This window comes from Falco cherrug, chromosome 6 (genome assembly GCF_023634085.1).
Source record: "Falco cherrug isolate bFalChe1 chromosome 6, bFalChe1.pri, whole genome shotgun sequence".
NCBI lineage: Eukaryota > Metazoa > Chordata > Aves > Falconiformes > Falconidae > Falco > Falco cherrug.
In genome coordinates, this window is record NC_073702.1 from 84,616,155 (window position 1) to 84,634,879 (window position 18,725).

Consider the following 18,725-nt stretch of genomic DNA (forward strand, 5'->3'; position numbering starts at 1 on the left):
TTGGGATCTTAACCAGAGTTGTGCTGTAATTTCTAGCTGTGAGGAATGCTCCTTCTCACCTTTGCAGGTCCATCTCCTCCACCACTTACCTTTTCCTTAAAAATGCAAGGTTTCGGGAGTCCTTTGGCAGCAAGAAGCACAGGCATCGTCGCATCCTTTCAGAATGAAGTAGCTGGACTCAAAAGAAGCATTTTGTGTATATGTGTGTGTGCGCTTAAGTGAAAAGAATTAAGCAGGCTAAATGAGCAGACCCGTGCTGCAGTTGTGGTTAGTGCCAGTGGGACAGAATGGGCTCCCATCCTGGAAACTGCCCAGTGCTGATGGGCAACCACTGCTCCAAGTTTGAGACTGAAAAGTTCTGTCAAAGACGCACTAGACCCAGACCAAAGCTTAGAGATGCTACTAATACACTCACACTTCATTTCAGTCTCTCCCCCACCCTCACTTCCCTCTCATTCTTGTTGAGCCCAAATATCAACAGTTACGTAGGCACTTGGTGTGATGCAAAATATAAAGTGAATTGGCGATAACATAAATCTGAAATGCAGATATGCAGAGATATATTTAAAGAGAGAAAACTTCTTCAATATATTTGAGTCACAACTGGTACATGAATGCATGGGGAAGAAATAATATTTTCAATTCATCTGACCAGACGCCCAGTCCTGGAGACAACTGTGCTGGCAACAGGACAGTAAACACCATCCTGGGCATGGAGGTTGTGTTCACAACTTTTGGGAACACCCAGGAAATAAAAATCACCCTTGTTGTGATGGTGTAGATGTAATTCATGCTATTTGTTTGGTAACATTCACATTGTCTTTTGTCAGTAGTTTGCAGGGGAGAGAGCAAGCACGCGTAGGGAGCAGGCAGCTGTAGGGCATACGGCAACTGTGACCCAAATAAGCATTCACCTTTTCAGGCCAGGCATACTCCAATAGCCAAAGCATCCACAAACAGGTGATCTGACCTTTTAAAACTAATAGCATCATTGTCCTCAAGTCTTTCTGGGGACACAGAGTATTTATAAAAACAGATTTAGCTGGACCATATTGCACAGTTCAGTTTACCTTTTGGCATCAAGCTCTTATTTAAATGATGTGTGTGTGTGTCTGTGTGTATATCTCAGTTAAAGAGAATTCAGTCATTACCACCAAACGTTGGTCTCATCTGATCTGACAATTCCAATTCGAAGACCTGTATTTTTGGTATAATTCTTATCACAGTCTCATTTTCTGAACACAAAAGCTTCAAAAAGTTTAAACTGCTATTGCCACTGTCCTGTATCCAATAGAAGAAATATATTTTTACTGCAGAGGAAAATGACTTGTTTCATGCTTCTCACATATTATCTTTATTAAACATTTGGACAGATACGCATCCATTTATTATATGAATAATCTATGGCTTCTTAGTTGGCAAATATTGGTTCAAAGTTCACGAGAGCAGGCTTTCCTGTGAACTTTCTGTATGTGCAAGTTCAGTCACTGCAATAAATCCTGAGACTATTGCCTGCTTAGCAGCGTTTTGCACTGTACCCCAATGGCTAAAACAGGGAAGCTGGGAGCTCTACATCTGGATATTTCAAAACCTCTGAACAGCTTGATTGGAGTTTGATTTTCTTCTTAAATAATGCAAGTTGCTCTGAAGAGGATGCGTAATCACAATTATCTGATAGTTAAATCCCTGGTGGCTAACATACGAAGCTCCACTACCGCTAACAGAGGTTTCGTTTGAGCAAAGTTTATTGCAGCATTTTGTAGTCGCTAGCAAAAAAGTGTTCTTTGTGCGTGCTGTAGTTCAGAGCTGTGAGGTCTTTGTGAATGGTTACTCTCAAAGCGCTACAGAAGTTCCTGGGTTCAAGGTGGCTCCTGGCTCCTCGGAAAAATGAATGTGTGGTTCCAGCCTGGGAGGAGAGAAATAAGTGAAAAAGGCGCATCCCTGGGCTAGGCAGGACAGGTCTGCCTAGTGCAGCTCTGCAGCCGGGACCAGTCAGTGCTAAGCTGGATAAGGAGAAGGAAGAAAAGTGAGTGCTGGCCCCAGTGAACACCAGTATCCGGGAATCCAGATTCTCAACCACAGCAAAAGCTCTTCCAGCCCTATTTGTCAGAGCAAAAGGATTTTCAGATTATAAACCCACGAGTCACCATGTGGTCAACTAACCGCGTAATTCCAGACACAGAACATCCTTGAATTTGATCCAGTTAAAACTTAAATACATATTTTAGATTTAAAAAAAAAAAAAACCCAAGAACATCTATGCTCAATTTAAAAATTGCTAATGGTAGGAAAGTGACAATAACCTATTGTGATCCATGCTGGTAGCTAAGTAACTCCTTGGTGAAAAGCACAGCCTTTTCCTCCTGCGCGCTCCTTCTGCTCCAGCCGCCAGATCTTTTTATATCTTTATTTGCTAGGTTGGAAAAATGTTAGTCCTAAAGTAGATACTTACCACCTGTAACAGGTAATCCTTTAACCTTTTCTTGATACCCTTAAGACTGCATACCTACAGCTTCTACCAGAAGGTGCTCTCTCCAGCCTTCTGGTTGCCCTCTTGTGGCCCACACCCTGTCTGGTTTCCAGGCAGTCTGTAGGAGATTCCTTCTAGAGTATAGAGGAAACAAGGCCTCCCTGCCAAAAATGCATATTCCCAGGGGTCACGTTAATTTTTGACCAGTTTTGACCAGCTGGACACGACCTGTTGTGTCCTGTTTAAGCTTACTGCTCCCCTGCAGAGGGGACGCGCAGCCCCTACACCTTGTTTCTTCGCGTCTGCCTTCACTTTTGCCCATCGGATAAATGACTATTGCTCAGTCATCTGCCAACAAATGACCGAGCACTTCAGACTTTTCCTTCTAGAGTTCTTTTAATCCTCATCATATACGGTAACGTGAATCCTTGTAACATCTGCCAACGTTTGAAGTGACGATTTTATTCTCTTGCCGGCCTTTGATGCTACCTCTGTTACTAACAGTAAAATTGGTACTGCATTTTTGCAGGACACTATCAGAAGCAAAGCTGCTCAACTGTCCAGCTGCAGAAATGTTAGCTAGTATCAGCTTTACTCTGTGTACCTTCATTTCCCTGAAGTCAGACTTTATTATTCCCTTCACGTCTAAGTATATAGAGTTACTATGCTGCGTTTTCAGCTGAGAGGTCTCTCTCAAGGGATGTGAGGAAGGCTGGCAAGTAGCAATCATTGCCTGTTTATATCATGCTTTTCAGGCGAGAGAGCCTAAGTTATTTATTAATTAATCAACTCCATGGCGTAACTGAAATAATATATTCTGCACGTACTAATTGAAATAACGTATTATACGTAGGTGGAATGAAAACCACAACAAAGATAAATAAGAGTTCTGCAAGAATTTAGTGGCAGATGACGAAGAGGACCCTGGCAGCAACAGGGACACAGTTCTCTGGTGCCTTGCTCTATTCAAAAAGGCAAATTCACTGTCTTTCTTTCTGAAACTGGTTCATACTCAGGCTAGGCTCTACATGCCAACTCCACCTGTTTTCCCTCTTTCAAATGCTGAGCATCTTTTGATATGTTTGATAAGTCCGTATTAAACTGTTCCTATCAGAGTGCCAAAAAGACACACGTGTAACATAGAAAAAAAATCTCATGGCTCTTCTTCCATATAAACTTCTGCAAAAATAACCAGCTACAAATAAGTGGGGATGCATATTTTCCATGATTCATGCTGCAGAACGCAGCATAGGCTGTGGGACTGTTGTACAGAATCTGAGCTTTCACCAAAAAAAAAAAACCCCAAAACCCAAACCATTACCAGGCAGTCTGATGGCAAGGGAAGCCTTCCCAAACAAGAACTGAACATGAATCAAGTCAGGATGACTCAGATTGTTTTTGTGATTCTACAGAGAGACAATCTGAGATAATAGCTGGGTTGTGTGAACTATTGCTATAATTTATGACTATAAAAATTCAAAATACAATGACTTATATTCCTATTGCTGTTGAGAGCTGGGCTTTTATTTTTACTAAGTATACCAAGAACACTGTAAGATGTGTATTTCTAGCCCATCTGTGTGAAGAAACAAGTAGAAACGTATTTATAAAAGTCCTCTGTATGCTTCGTAGGCAATATTCAAAGTTTCATCCCAACAGACATAGCAGCATCCCTTTTGCAGGCTTGGGGAAGCACACTTTGGTAAGGAGACGGTACTGTCACAGCCGGACTGAGTTACTGAGGTAGGTAGCCAGCCTGAGGACACTCAAGAATTTATAACACAATTGTTACATGTTGAAGCTTGAAACTTCTAACAGAACAACATTTCCTTTCCAGATGGAAAAATAAAAAAAAAATAGAGAAAAATAACCCCGAGCCTTTGCTTAAATACACAAATTAAATTTGTACTGCTTTTGATAGAAAGAAACAAAGAAACCCGAGCTATTTCTGTTTTACCAAACAGAATTACTGCCCAGGTGTTGCAGCTAGCGTAGCATAGGCAGCACAAAGCACCAGTACAGCAAAAGGACATCTCTGATGTTTGTGTGTTGTACGGGCAGGTTAAGGAAATGGTTTTAATTTAACCAAGCAGATTTCATGACTCAAGGTGAGAAAAATTCTTCTTTAGTGCTGTACTCCATCCTTTGCCAGAAAGCTGTTCCCAATCAAAACTATATTTATCCATTATTTACCAGTTTAGTCAACTGAGGACAAGTTGTTCTGAAAATATTTGTTTAAGTCAGCCAGCCAGGCAGCAAGAAGAATAAAGGGAGGAAAGAAAAAGCACAGCAGAAACACATCTAAAATACCAGGGAAAACCTTTCTGTTGACTTTTTTCAGGATTTGGCCAAGATCTGCAGCTGACAGTTGAGAATGATGGCTATTAAAATAAGGGAAGGAGAGTAGAGGAACTAAAGAAAGAAGAGACAGAGGCAGAAAAGTAGTGGGAACTTCCCAAGTTCCTGTTAAAATGGGCAACATGAAGGTCCAGCTGCAAACAAGGAACGGAAGGGAAAGAAAACTGAGAAAATGAAGTAAAAGATGAGTGACTCTTGATTTTAATGGATGGAGATGTCAGGCATTGGCCTTGCCTGCAGATTTTCCTGAATGGGTGCAAGAGCCACAGGCTGGCTGGGATATTGAAATAGCTGGAAAATGAGGAGAGATTATTCACGTCTGAAGCTTTGGGAAGATCCCATCTGGCTAAGCAGTAAAGAGAAAGATTTATCTTTCATTTTAAATTAAGTACAGTTTGGAAATGATTAGGGAATTTTTTCTTACAAAATTATATTTGGGGTCCTCCCTCTGAGAGAATATTTTGTTGGATTTTTTACCCTGACAAAATGACTTTAGTAGAGCACAGTGCGTGCAGGGGGTACGTACCCATAATGACCGTGAAAGGACAAGCACCGCACAACCAGCCTTATAGGATTCAGGAAGGACAGAACCTAAGTTTAACCACAAAGAAATCCAAACATGTTAAGAAATGTGTCTGAAGTGACTAGCAAATCCTCCAAAAATCAGTCTTTGCGGGGAGAGTAAATGTGGAAGGCATTTTGTCTTCTTAATCCATAACAGACTGACATGTCTTTTGAAGAACAAACTGCAATTCTTTCTAAACAACGAAGCCTTGAAGGAAGACCAGGCCCAGATCTACCAGCCAGCATAAAGGTCCTTTAGCTGCTTTCCTCTTGCCCCAGTTCTTGAAACTTGTCTGTTTTTGAAATAATAACATCCAAATACATAGCTAGTAGAAAGACGTTATAAATGATGGAATCACACTCTGTCGATGCTCCAGCTAGAAGGACACAGGCCTCCAAACTTTGTCATGGTTTACAAAGGAAAACAACCTTGTTATCCCAGGCTTACAGACATGAACCAGGACAGAGATGACTCATCACAGTAAGTAGCTGTTACGTGGCCCAGGTCTAATTTTTCATGGCCAGCACTTTCCCGCAGTGCACTGAGGTACCAGTGTCCTCTTGAGATCACCTCAGCATCCTCCTCACTGCTGGCTGTTTGCATGTGTCATGATGTGCCTCCTCCAAGGCCCCTACACTGCTGCCAATGCTCTTCTCAGGCTCGGGCCCCTCCGCACACATGGGCACCATAGTCCAATTTTCCAGGTGAGCAGCGTATTGGTCTTTCCACCTCTGTGTACGTACAAAGGGATTATTTGAACAAAACCAAGGAATAATACCAGAAATTCTCCACATTCTTGGGTAATGTGATTTGGAGACCCTGACTGACCAAAGCCGCCTTTGATGATGGACAAACTATCACAAAGTTGTTCCTTTTTCTAGTGTGGAACTCCATCTGCTAGGACTCTACACCATTACCTCCCAGGCGGTGAAAGACACATATAGGATTGCACAAAATAAGCCTTACTACCAAGGGGAAAGAGAAGTTGGTAGCAATCTTCCCAACAGTTACGCTTCAAAAGCGGCAGCCTGTAGATGTCACAGTAACGTTCAAAACTCCAGCAGCTCCCTCGCTGTGATGTTCCTTTCTCCATCAGCAGCTGAGGCAGGTTTTGAGCCAGCAATGTTTCCACACAACTTAGTAGTGGAAATAGCAGTAGTAGCAGCAGCAGTAATAATAATAATATCATAACAGTAATAGTGCCTGCCCCTCCCCATCACTGCTCCACATGGAAGGTTTTGTAAAACAGCTTTCCAGCAGAGCTGTGCCACTTGCACACGCAGCGGGCAGATGCAGAGCACATCTGTTTCAAAGGACGTGCCATCAGCAGCGCAGGCACTGCCATGAGAAATGCCAGCCTATGAAAAGGCACCAGCAGACTTGCTGTAGGATCCTGTGTGGTGGGATCCTGTGTGTGGCGTCCCTCCTGTGAACCAGAGACAGGAGCGCCCAGCCTGTGTGACAGCAGTAGGCGATGTGCCGCCTCCATCCCGCTGCTCCGTACATGTTGTACCACACAACTGTACTCGCTCACCTCTACAAATATCAGGTTGCCAGTCATTAATACGAGCTTTTTTTTTTCTTTATGGTAAACATTTTTACATTCCCAGAGAGGAATACAGTGTACCACAGTAGGTTTTCAACTGTCTTGTCTTGCTTCTATAAAGCTGGGAGGATGGTCCAAGAAAAATCCCTGGGGAGGATGAAGGGTTCTGACGAAGGACTCCCCATCCCCAGCTTTGAACCAGTTACTAATGCCGGATCAGTTGCCTGTACTAGCCAGTGAGGAGTGAAGCAGGAGTGAGTGTGTTCCCCTGCTCCGGGAGGTACCCTCGGCTCCCTCGGGCACTGCTGGCTCAGTGCGGCTGAAGCCCCAGCACCGGTGCAGATGGCGGCCGGGCACGGGCACGTTTCCCAGCCCAGCTGCATCGTGCAAGCTGGAGCCCAGCAGCCAGCTCAGCCCAGAGCTGCGCTGCACCGTCACAGCCCTCCTTGCTCCCCTGGGAAACCAGCACTGCTCCCAGCTGCGGGAAAACTGTGACCAGACCCCGTGGTTTTGGTTTCTACTGCCTGCCCAGCCACATCATCAGATGGTCTCATTTTTTATTTTTTTTTTCCGCAAATGATGTAGACATCAGTGAATTCTCTAGATATTAAAAGACTCTCCTTCAGCCTGCTATGCCACCTCTGAACGTGACCCCCCACCTAGACTGCAGCCCTTCAAGTTATCCTTCATTTGTTTGTTGGTGTGCTCCCTTAGATCTGCAGATCGCTTTGATTATTTGAACATCTGGAAGCTGTCACATGCTTTTTTTTTGACCGTGACCATCTGAAATATTACCCAGCAGGACTCAGGGGGAGACACAGTAAGGAAACAAAAACATCCTACTCATAAGAACATGTGGCAGGAATTATCAAGTGACACCATCCCAAAGGGGAGCGCTATATATCCCAGCAAAGACAAACTTTCTCTCCATGCCCTAAAGATGGGACAACTGCTTTCCATAACATCCATTCCAGGCATAAAAAAAAAATGCTACATACCAATATCTAATATATTTTTCATTAAATATTACGTTAGGAAAGTTGGCCACCTATTACTAGTGGAGAAAAAGCATTTCTTTCATCTTCTGAGTCTCAAAGCCAAAGAGCAGCCCCCCACGTACATGATTCTCGATAGACAAGCCTCCCCAAAATAGTTTGGTGTCTCAGGTCATGAGGGTGCATAGCCCTGGTTTGCCTGTTGTCCTCACTTGGCGAAACTGGAGTGGGATATGTAAAAAAAAAAAATGAGGCAAAAAATGTTGGAATACAGAGGCAGAGTTTCTTGACAATCCCACCACATGGAGTAGAGGCTCTGGAGAAGAGGAGAAAGGCAGGCCAAAACAATGCAAATGAAACCCACGTATTTGCAGCACCCACAAAACGTAATTCAGCTGTGCAGGTGAAAGCTCACAAAATTCAGGCACAGTTTTTAGATTTGGTTTCTCATTCTCACCAAGATACAGAAAGCAAGTGAAGCGTGGAGAGCTGCAAAGACCAGACTGGTGCAGCCTGGCAGTGGTGAACTGGTTAGCCAGTGGTAGTTTAGCCTTTGCCAAGGGGTTCCCCTAAAACCAGAGCTAGATGGGAGCGGGTTTTCTTCTGACCAGCCTATTTGCTTACAGATCATGGGACCGAAATCCCATTGCCCGGGGTGGGATCAGGGGAACAAGCAGGAGCAGCATGCTCATGCATGACTTTGACTTCAGAGCCCCCTTCCCACAGGCCACCAGCAGCAGAGGGGCTCCCCACCAGGAACCACCCCCCCGCAAGAACTCGCAGGCAAATCCCAAATCCATACAACTCCTTCTTCCACCAGCCCTCAGCTTCTGCACCTCTGTGGGGTCAAACCAGGCCCTGACATCCTGGCTTTGCCTGGTGGCTGCTGTTTCTTCTTCCTTTGGGGCTGCTGTTGAAGTCGGTGGCACAGCACCTGCTGGTCCCTTAATTCACACAGTCCCCGTAACTGGAGGCAGTTTGAGACAAGCCGTGTGTTTCTTCACACAGTCCCAGCAAGCCAGAAAGAATTCCTTGTGGTGCTGTGACATCTGCTCCCAGGAGCTGTCTTAACAGGGATGCTCTCCTCTGGTATAACCTTATAAAAATATCCCATGCTCTTTTTGTTGGGATAGGAAGAAGCGTGGGGTTGTGGTTTTCTTTTGTTGTTGCTGTTGTTGGGGTGGGGGGTAGTTTGGTTGTTTTTGTGGGGTTGTTGTTGGTTTCATTGTTGGTTTTTTGTTTGTTTTTTTTTTAATAAAAAAGTACTTCCAGCTGCATCGTGCCTCTGTTTTACCTGCTGGCCATAGGATCAGCAAATCTGCATCGGTCTCACCGACTTCTCACGAGGCCCGGCAGGTCCATCCCGACCGCATCCCGCAGCGCATCCACCACCACCACCACCCCCCCCCCGCCACGCCCGCTCCGCTCCCAGCTCCCGTCTGCCCCCACCTGCACTTTCCTCTCCTCCCCGCCCCCCCTTTTCCCACCCGGAGAGCAGTGGCCGGGCCGCGGGGAGGACCCGGCCGGGGCAGCCCCGCTCCCCCCGCACCGTGGGGCCGCCCGACCCAGGCGCGGTTCCTGCGCGCACCCGCGAGGTGTCACCCCTGCCCCGGCAACCGCACCGGGAACAGCCCCGGACACAGCCCGTGCCCCGGGAACGGCGACGGCAACCGGCCCGGGCACAGCCCCTGGAACAGCCCCGGGAACCTCCCCGTCCCGGCCCGGCCCCCCGCTCCCCCGGCGCGGGCAGCGGTTCCGCGGACGCCGGTGCCACCCGCACCCGGCAGAGCGCTCGGCTGCCGCTGTTGGAGCGCAACTCGCTGCTGCTGCCCCGGGACTCTCAGCCACGGGGGTTGGAGGAGGAAAAGCAGTGCGGGGCTGGCTCCGCGAGCGCTGGTTCTCAGCACAGAAACAGCCAGAGAGAAAAAAATAATCAAAAAGCAGCAGCATTAAAAGCACTTCAAAAATCACTTCAGAGCTATTTGGGGGGGGTGGGGGGGCTCCACAAACTGATAACACCAAACTAGTTTTCTTCACTGTAGTAAAGAAAATTATTTTGACTCCCTTTGTTTCTGATTTTATGCTCTGTTTAGATTTCCCAAATAATGACCTATAATGAATACCAAAAATGTCCCATCCAATACATTTCTATAATAAATATTTTCCCTATTCTGCATTACACAAGTCCAGTAAGCAGCACCCTTCCAATTAGACATTTTTCCTTTAGCAGAATTAAAATTTTGGCAGCACGGCCCCAGATAGGCACCGATACGTCAGCCATGCTGGTGCTGAGGTGTCAGTAGCAATAAAACAGAAAGGAAGTGTCCAGGAAAGAGAGTGGCTGAAGCACCGCTCCCACATGACACGAGCACGCTGCCAGACAGCTTCGCTCTGGCCCAGCAAGAAGGAGCAGGCAGCTGCTGCCGTCCCTGCATGCACAAGACTGTGAGGCCTCGGTGATGAGGAGCACTGAGCTCCATCCTGCTGCAGGAGCCTTCAGGAACTGGGAAAGGATGCAGCTTCTACAAGCAACATTATTCACCACCATGTCGGGCATGGCAAGGCTTTTTCTTCCTTCTCATCTATTATTTTCTTTTTTTTTTTATGCAATGCAATTGGAGCAGCACATTCCGAATCTTTATTTAGATGAAAAATCAAAGCAGCAGGCTTTCCGTGGTTTGAAGGGTATGTAGATCAAAGTCCTCCTGTCTTCTCAGCGCTCAGCACTTTTGTTTCCCGCTGCTGACCCCCAGGTCAGGCAGTGCCATCACACACATGTCCCGTGGTCGCTCAGTCCTCTTCTGCTTGCTCCTGACACTTCGCTGGTCACAGCATCAAACACACCGAGTGGGACATTGGCAGCCATCTGTGAGCACCCTCAGGGTACAGAAACTAAGTGACAGCCGTGGAAGGAGGGTGGTGGGCCTTGATGTCTCGACCCCAGCTGGGTTTTTAGGCTGTTTTTGTTTCTACCACTCCTTCCTTTTCCTCTTACTCCTCAAGCTCTTCTGGCCTCCAAAGCATTGCGCTTTTTTTCCCCCCTCATTAAAAGACACAAAGTGCTCAAAGCCATCCTGTCTAGTCCACGCTGTTGGTGGAAAGAGGTTGCCTTCAAAAGCTTTCTAAAGACAGCAGTGCACTGCCAGCACATGGTGTGGTCTGGGGCAGGAGGAGTTTAAACCATTAAAAAAACCCCACCAAACCAAAACACCCAGCCCCCACCCACTCATACTGAACAGGTCCCACAGCTGACAGCTGGCTAGCAAGCACAACCATGCCCGCTGAGCAAAGGGTGAGTAGGCTGTAAAGTCAGCCTTACTGGTTTCACAGCTCTGGTTTCAGTGGAAGTATGCTGGGAGTTTGCGGCAGGAAGAAATGGTGGGAGATGCCGGCAGAAGCCCCGAGCGGCTCAGTGCTCCTGGCAGATGGGAATCCTGAAGCGCAGTTTGAACACAGCAATGGGCTTCGAGCAGAGGTCAATTTGTTTGTTGTTCCATTCAGCTCTGATAAACAGCAAAGGAAACATCTAAAATTCAGATCTTCTGTGGTGTTTGTGTGTGTGTGTGTGTGTTTGATTTTGTTATTTCCCCCCCCCCCCCCCCAGTAAAATGCCTCAATGTTGATAACACACAAGTACATAGAAAAAAGTGGATGATAGGAGTCTGTGTGACTGGAATTGCACTGGGCAGAAGCCGTTTGGAACAAAATGAAAGTCTGACATATCAAGTGTTCTCATTACAGAAGGAAAATAAAGACAGAAGTGAAAATCCCCCCTGCACACAAAGGGGATTTGTGTGCATTGCTGGGGGAGCAGCTGCAGTTACTGCCTCATGCCTGGGGTTTCCAACAGTGACAGAAAAGGATCAGGAGAACGATTGCGAAGGAAAGCAAGGGAAGAGAGATTAGCAAGGCATTACTAGCCAGGGACCCAGCAAGATTGCTGAAGTACTTCAGGTGGGGTGGATGAAGGAGAAATGGAGCAATTCAAATTGTCTTAGGCATTGCAAACTTAACTGTTCCCTAAAACCAACTTTCCGGAGACCAATTCCCTCATTAATTGAGCATTATTATCTAACTGTCTACTCTATCTTCAGCAGTTTACTTTGCTGCTAGTATCTCCTTTTAAAACACCAGAATATTTAAAATAAAGTCTACCCATTGATGAAATTCCACATTTATGCCCACTCCTGCAAAAAGCTTTATCTGTGGTTTGGGTACAACATGAGCTTCCACAAGTCCGTTCATTGGCTTCACTGGAACTACCTCCCTGACCAGTACAAACCAGGACGTAGAAATATTTCCTGGTCTTGGGCTTTAACCTTCCTGCCTGCCTCCCACAGCCACTTTCTTTGGTAAGAGACCAAGATGCTCTGCATCGCTCTGTGCGCCCCCTCAGCTCACTGTTGCTGTGACAAACTCAAGCTCCCCATTTAGTTTGAATTGCAATGTCTGGACTGAATGACACCAGTACCTGCCCCTTTCCTCCCCCCAGCCCCTGGCAGCAGGGGAGTCACACAGCCAGGCTTCCTTTCACCTATCTCCATTCAGTGCACCTAAGGAAATAAATAACTGACCATCCTCCTGCCTCCTGAGGTCCCCAGCACCTCCTGACCAGGTGAGGAGGGACACACTGCCGCATAGCAGCACCCTTACATGGGCACCCCTCCTCCCCAGGGCATCAGCCCTGGCCTCTTCTCCATCAGGCTGGAGCTGCTCAGCAGTTGCAATTTGAGTTAAGATGGACAAAAAATATTGCAATACACCCATATCAACTAATTGTCAACAGCTCACCTCTCGCTGCATCTGTTACGGGTCACCGGTTCTCCCACTTGTCTCAGTTACGTTGGGCACCAGTTGTCACAGTCAGAGTCCAGCTCAGTTGGCCTCACACAGGGCACCAATTGTTGCAACACAAACAAGCTATCAAGCTGCAACAAAGCTTTTGCCATCAGTCAGATTCTACTGCCCACACTGTTTCTCCTGCCTCCAGAAGCCAGACCACACTGCTCCCCCTCCACCCAACCCCCTCTCCCACCATCCTCAGGGCTATTTAACCACTTAGCGGAATGAGCTACAGCTGCACATCATCCATGTCAATCAACCCGCTGCCCCTGAGGCAAGGCCACAGCTGCATGTTATCAATGCTGATCAGCCCACTGCCTTCATGCCTCTGCACTCAGCCACCTCTCATCACCCCCCGTGAGCCTGCCCTGGTCACATACGACATTCATTTGCTGTTTACCAATGTTAGCTTGGGCACTGGGGCTAGGTTTATTTGGGAGGGAAGAAAGGAAAGGTGGGATGCTCCAGGTGTCCATTACTCTTTTGGCAGGCTCATGCTCCTGCGCATAGAGCCTGGGGGGTCCCAGGAGGAGCGGGACCCTGGCTTTATGGAGAGACTCGGGGAACAGTTTAACCAAAGCTCCAACCTCACTAACAGCCACTCCGTGACCCGCTGCCACACGCGGCATGCCAGGCTAGCTTTTGAACAGCTGCTTAACCTGGCTGCCACAGTCAAGGTTTTGTGAAGAGAGGGGCTGATGCGCAGAGGAGCTTCAGGAAGGACTTTAGGTGTTTAAAAATGCCTCGGTGGGGTTTTGTCTGAGTCCCCACCGCTATCTCAAAGAGATGGGAGTTTGGGGCAGCAGTGGCTGGAGGAGGAGCGGGGAGCTGGTGGGAGCAGGGAACGGGTCGATAAGGGGCACCCATCTTCTGCATATGCCTCAGCCCCAGCCCTAGCACTGGCCTGCCTCTCCTGCAATGCTTTCCCTTTTTTCTCTTGCAATTTCCTTCCATTCTAGACAGATAAAACAGAGGAGGTAAGCATGAAGAGCATTAGAGGGCACCGCAGGAGCGTGCGGGAGGGATCAATGGAGCAAGGATCAGAGGAACAAAGGAAAAGTACTGGAAAAAATGGAGAATCTTAAAAGAAAAATTTTACTGGGGGTGAAGGGGGGAGAAGAAAGAGAGTCTAAAAGAAGAAAAGATGAGCTGTATAAAGAACAGTGCATCAGAAAAGATAAGCTCAAAAAAGGTCATAGATTCCAGGTTATACATTCCTCTCAACGAAAATGTAGAAAAGTAAGTCACAGTAAATATGCCATTGCCACACATCTTTTAAAAAGGAAAGGAGGAAAGGAATAAAGAGGTGGATAGAAAAGCTACATGCATAACGAAATGCCTCATCTATGTGATACACGTGCAAAGGAAGGAGCCGTGAGGTTAAGAGGAAGGGTGGTAAACAGTAACTCTTTCAAAAGCTGACATCTGCGATGAATCTAATGAGAGATTTCAGAATCTAGTCAAATCAAAAAGAGAGCCAATGAAGGTGACTGCAGCAGAATATATTTTGGGAATGAAGAAAAAGTACAATAAAAATTGTGCAAATGCCACTAACAAGGTAACATTTACAAATGTGTCTTAATATTGTTTGATATTTACTGTCCATGTCCACACTTGTAAATAAGGACTATCATCTAGCATTTGAGCAGGTTCTCAGAGTTTATTGTCGCGACAATTTCTCTGAACAATTTACACATACAGATCCCTTATGGCACATAGGGATAATGGCACTCACTCTCATTCATGCGTTTGTGTTAAAGAATCAGGCCAGCAGAATCCTCACTCTCACCCACACATATAGATACTCGCAGGTAAAAGGACTACAAGGATTTCACAGATTAGAATCAAAAAGGAAACCAACCTCAGGAAAAGAGAAAGATGGCTGAAAAACGAGGATGCTACTCAATGGAAAACTGAAGATGCCTCACTGACCCAAAAAGAGTCAGATATTCACACAGGGGAGCAACCATCTACATTTCATCGCAAAGGATCTGGGCATCACCGTGCCACCTAAGCTGGCACAGTTCAGTAGTGGCCATCCACTGGCGAAAGGGCGAGCCCCATAGCTGTGGGTACGGACAGCAGTACAATAGTAATCCTCAGCTCTCCTCCTGTAAACCTGGGTGGGAGCCCTGCAGCCTGCTCTGGCCACTGTCCTCCAAGAAAGCTGTAACACCCCCCAGCCCGGGGGAGAGCCGTGAAGCCACTCAGTGCTTCAGGAAACATCAGTAAGAAACCCAAAGGAGGTTGTAGCATCGCAATGGCCATTTACGTATTTGAGCAAAAAGGTAGGCGACATTTCATTATAGCGATTACAGCAGCCTAGTCAAAAATAAAGCGGTAAATTGAATCAAAGATGTAGTTTAGATATTAGGAAAAAACCATAGTAGTGGCAGAGATAATGACCGTCTGGACAAACTCTGCAGCCCTCAAGCTGGTGTCCGTACAAAAAAACCCCCAACTATTTATTTGTACACATGTCACTTGAGGACTCCACAGCCTGGAAGAGCATGAGGAGGGGGAGCCTGGCCTCAGAGATCATCCTCTCTTCTCTGCCGCTTTGATATCGGGGCTTCAGCCTATCTGCAACGCACAGCAGACAAAAACATTAATCTGTTCAGCACCGTCAGATCAAAAGGCAGATTGTTATAATTCACAACCACTTGGTAAAGTGGTTAAATGAATTGTGGACACAATGTGTTCAAAGAAATTGTCAATCATCTCCCTTGAACATCTTGGGATTAAAACCTTATTTTATATATGTCCCTATAGCTATTAACTTTCTTTTAGCAAAATTACTGTGTTTTATGCACCTAAGTTAATAGGTCCAGTGTTAGTTCTATGCACAACATCTCCAGCTAGCAGGGACATTAAAACTACGTTAATTTTAAAATCTAAATTCAAATAACTGTTAATCACTTGGCAGAAAGCTAAATAACTGGAAGAGCCACAAATAAATTACTGGTCATTCCTGGCTTCTCATTCTAGTTACCTAAAGAAAACAGCTTTCCTTCACTTTAGTTGTCAGCTTTGGCTTCTCTCTCTCTCTTTTTCAAAACAAACAAATAAAGAAATGCTTTCCTATATGTCTTATTTTCTGGAACTGGCTTTTGACCTTCTATTTGTTATATCTCAGGGGACTATTTGCCATTTAGGTTTCAAGATTTCAAATGATACTAGAGGAGCAATATTTGGTATGAATTGCTTTCTAGCTGAAAAAAAAGGGCATTGTTTGGTTTTAAAGACCCAGCCACAGCTGATCTCATCTGATTTTGGGGGTTTTTGATTCCAGCTCTGCACAGGTCGTGGCCCACAGGCTGGCAATCCACCAGCTGCATTCAGCCTCCCTTGCTCGTAATTACTCAGTTTCCCAGTTCTCCTCCCTTGTTGGTTCTGTTCTGGTCACCACAATTAATTCCCATTTCTTACTCCTGTGTTCACCTTCTGTTCATTAATTTTTGGCCAGTCTCCACTACTGTTTCAACTCAGCATTTTGCAGTTTCTGTTAGAGAAATTCTCTGCTTATTAGGCCTTTTTCCTTCCTCTTTGGTTTTTTTAGGGTTGAAGGACAGTTTTTAATTGCACCTTCCAGAAGAATGGGTGAATATTTTGCTGTTGTCAGGTAGGTGCCAGGGAAACTCCCATCTCTCCCACCAGCCGTTTTCCTTCACAGTCTGGTTTGGGTGCACAAAACCATCTCAAGGGTGCAGCAGTACCAGCAATCCCTTCTCTTCCCTGTAGGCTTAAGAGCTGTTTTATCACAAGGATACATGAGGAAAGGCACTGTCTGATGAACTCCATCTCTCAGATGGAAGTTCCCAGCTCCAAGTGGTTACTTTAACGACTATTACAATTAATATCCCCCAAACAGAGCATGTTTTCTGCTTCCTGGGCAGAGCCAGGAGGCACTGGTTGGTGGCTCTTCCCCAGCAGACACGAGATGCCGTCCCTTCAGATTGGGTTTCTCTCTCCATCCTTTTTTCCTCAGCAAACTTGTGGCCTCCCTGAAATTTGCAACTCGTATATCATTGCATAACCAAAGTCATCCTTCAGCTGTCTGGTGGTTGTACAAACATGCCTTAATCTGAGTTAATCTTAATTCTTGGAAATGGATCTTCATAGAATTTTGGAAGCAAACATTTAGCTTTTCTCTGGGGGTGGGGGGGGCGGAGTAAAAAGAAGCTTGTGCCTACTTGCACTTTCCAGTCCCAGTATTGTATCCCTGGCAGATGGTAGTGATCAGGTCAAAAGATTGCAGACAAACCCTGCAAAAATCAGCTGGTTGTAGGACAGATTTTGTTTAGGCCAGATTCACTCAAGTGTAACAGTGGAGTTGCATCAGTTGAAACTAAGCTCAAATGAAACCTTAATAGAGCTCCTTGACTGTTTTGAAATCCTTATTAGTAATGCATATTTTTGCTTTACAGACATTGTGCTAAATCCTGTGCAAATACAGGGAAGACAGCTACTCAGTAGAGATTTCATATTTATTGAAAGGAAAGAACTAGAATAAGTACAAAATGGGTTCGGGAATACAAATGCTGCACATCCTTTTATTGGCCAGTTGGTGTTGCAAACCAATTTGCAGAAAAAAAACCCCCAAACATTTCTTATGTAAAGTTGCAAGAAATACCTAATGCATGAATCTGAAGTATCCGTTATTTGAAGGGAGTGATTCTTCAAAGCAGACACTGGTATCTAATCAGTTAACTCCTAAGGCAAAGCAGGCAATATACCAGCTGATGCAATTGGTGGCAGCAGGAGTTTGGAAATAAATATCTCTATTTGGCACTGAGAAGTGAAACAGAGCTCAAATTTCTGTGGATTGCCTGGCCCCAAGTTCATGCCTCAGAGCTCGCATTTCTGTGGTAAAGGAAAATTAAATCTCAGGGTTTAAGATCTGGGGTTCAGTGTGGCTGTTTATTAAAATTCATCCAGCCTCCCTAGACTGCGAATATTTTGCGTTGACCTAGATGGAGCTCTTGATAAAATCAAGCTCTCATGGGGCATTTACAGTGTTTTCTGATAAAAGCTTAGTTGAACTGTGCTAACAAAAACTGAGACACTTGAAAGCAGTGATTATCATCCTCGCTAGGAACCAGAAACACAGTGGCATGTGGAAACAAAGAACAAACAAAAATCCCAAACCTTCAGAAACCACAACTGAGCCATCCACGGTGATTTATAATGCAGTTTGTCCCGGGTTCATTCAGCCTGCCTCTTTAGAGATGCTGCCGTCAGGGCTACAGCAGGCTCCTGACAGAGCCAGGGGAGAAGCCAGCGCTCCCGGCAGCCGGCAGCTCAGCACCATCCTGCCCGCAGCTGCTCCCTGCGGGAGCCCTGGCCCTAGCGGCAACAGCTCAGGTGGGTACCCGTGTTTAATGAGATGACTCCAGCATTAACACATTCAGATGTATTGTCTGATCGTGTCTATGACTGTCCTGCTTTGGGGGGGGTGGGGGGGGTGGGGGGGGTGCATCATTAGGTTTGGTAGTCCCCTTGAAACAAGATTCCCATTTCTCGGTCTCGGCCCCAGGTCAGTATGGCAGATGGTGCTGGAGCTGGCTGTCCTGAGCCTGTCCTGGGCGTAGCTAAAGGGGCTTGTTTGTCCTATGCACCCTACCATGCCCTGGAGGTGTCAGTGTTTTGTCTGTTGACTTAATTCCCATCTTTGCTTTTCTACTCGGAGATTCTGTGTCCTTACATCACCTCTATCAGCCCAAAGTGCTGTTTCTCAGGTCAAACAGCGAGTTCTGGTTCTGGCTCAGCCTAGCTTGAGAAGCTCCGTATCTGCTGTCTCACAGGCAACACCTACACGCTCTCGTAAACCTGTCAGTAGGTCTCTGTGTGAGTAACCTCAGCAGTCGACACATAACGGCACACCTGAATAGAGCCCTTGAATGAAAATGACAGCCTCCTGCATTCCTACCCACCGCTTGCTCTACAGAC

The 18,725-nt window shown here is 46.1% G+C and overlaps 1 protein-coding gene across 1 annotated transcript in view; it reads right to left on the reverse strand.

Moving 5' to 3' along the window:
- Positions 1 to 1,525: 1,525 nt before the first annotated feature.
- Positions 1,526 to 18,725, reverse strand: part of RGS7 (regulator of G protein signaling 7) — a 254,003-nt gene continuing 236,803 nt past the window's right edge. The window contains exon 16 of the mRNA XM_005436554.3: positions 1,526 to 1,906. Within this exon, the coding sequence (XP_005436611.1) occupies positions 1,745 to 1,906 (162 nt within the window). The 3' untranslated portion in view covers positions 1,526 to 1,744. The remainder of the gene's footprint in view (positions 1,907 to 18,725) is intronic.